The sequence below is a fragment of the Batrachochytrium dendrobatidis genome (genome assembly GCF_000203795.2).
Source record: "Batrachochytrium dendrobatidis JAM81 unplaced genomic scaffold BATDEscaffold_217, whole genome shotgun sequence".
Lineage (NCBI taxonomy): Eukaryota > Fungi > Chytridiomycota > Chytridiomycetes > Rhizophydiales > Batrachochytrium > Batrachochytrium dendrobatidis.
The window spans coordinates 2,825-4,065 of NW_006281224.1; the positions used below are offsets into that span (position 1 = coordinate 2,825).

The 1,241-nt window shown below is 36.2% G+C and overlaps 1 protein-coding gene across 1 annotated transcript; it reads right to left on the minus strand.

The window, feature by feature from the left end:
* Positions 1-292: 292 nt before the first annotated feature.
* Positions 293-508, minus strand: BATDEDRAFT_93329 (uncharacterized protein; the record flags this gene model as incomplete). The annotated part of the gene is made up of 1 exon (XM_006683511.1): positions 293-508. One exon carries the CDS (start codon positions 506-508, stop codon positions 293-295), a length of 216 nt encoding a protein of 71 aa, XP_006683574.1.
* Positions 509-1,241: the final 733 nt, after the last annotated feature.

Sequence of the window (1,241 nt, forward strand, 5' to 3'; positions counted from 1 at the left end):
ACACATCATGATAGCACTCTCTAACATATAGTTTTTGGATTTTGTCTTGGGTGTATGGGAATAGGACATGATCTGTCGACTGTATGCATTCATTGACCAGCTGGGCGTTTGCAAACGACTTGAATTGGGTTGTCAAATCATTGGGTTCGGTACGTTGTCGTTTAGGAGAAAAGTCTTGATGGTTTGCTGTTGATAAAGTAGAACCTGCATCAAAAATGGCACTCTTGCTTGGTTCCCTGGTAGGTAGTGGTAAACAACCAATAACAACACAATAACCGTCTTGAGTAAAGTATTATTGAGGAAGGGAGTCGAGTAAAGCCCAGGTGTTGATTAGTTGGCTCTTGTTACTGTTGGTGTAGAGTTGGAGTTGAGGAGCATCAATGTCAGCCATAGCAGGACCATACTCAGACTTGATAGCATCCTGAACGTCACTCAGGTCTTCAAAGTCTGTCACATCGATTTCAGTAGAAATAGTGTCGTATTCAACATTGAGGTATCGTTTTGGCATTTTATGAAAAGAAAAAAGAGTAAAAAAGCAATTTATTTGTCAAATTGTAAAACAAAAATCGACTTTTTAATCGAGTCAAAATAACAAAATTTTGGGATATTTCAAGACAATTCACACGATTTAAATATTTGGAAATTAGTCAAATTTACACCAGAATTAATGTCTCATTAATGTGAGACATTAGTAGTGTGTGAATGTGAGACATTTCTGAATAGTTTAACAATCAAAAACCATCAACAATGACGTTTGAACTGGAATTCACATGACTTTCTTGGTTTCTTCCATCTTATAAACACACTCACTCACTTGTTAATAAACAACACAATCGAATATTGATTCATTCATTCACACCTTCAATCAACTGCAACACACTTGACAATAATGACAACCATCAATATGCCATCATATGTTCACGATCCTCAAATTCAAAAGTCAATTTGAAACCCCATTTTTAAGCATCTACAAGTCTGCAATATCATATTTGTGGCTGGTACATAATAGGTTGCCAATAAAAGTCGACAAACTGAGCAACTGCAATGTGCCTTGCTGTATGATAGTAACATATCAGAAATTATGAATGCTTTCAAAACCAAAAGTCTGCAAACGATGTCACTGCTGGCTTGTAGTCTCTGTTTACAAACCTACAATCAACATATTCACTGGATTCGTATAATGGTAAATGCTGAACCACAAACCGCTGATGATATTATTATGGACGATGCTCATATTATTG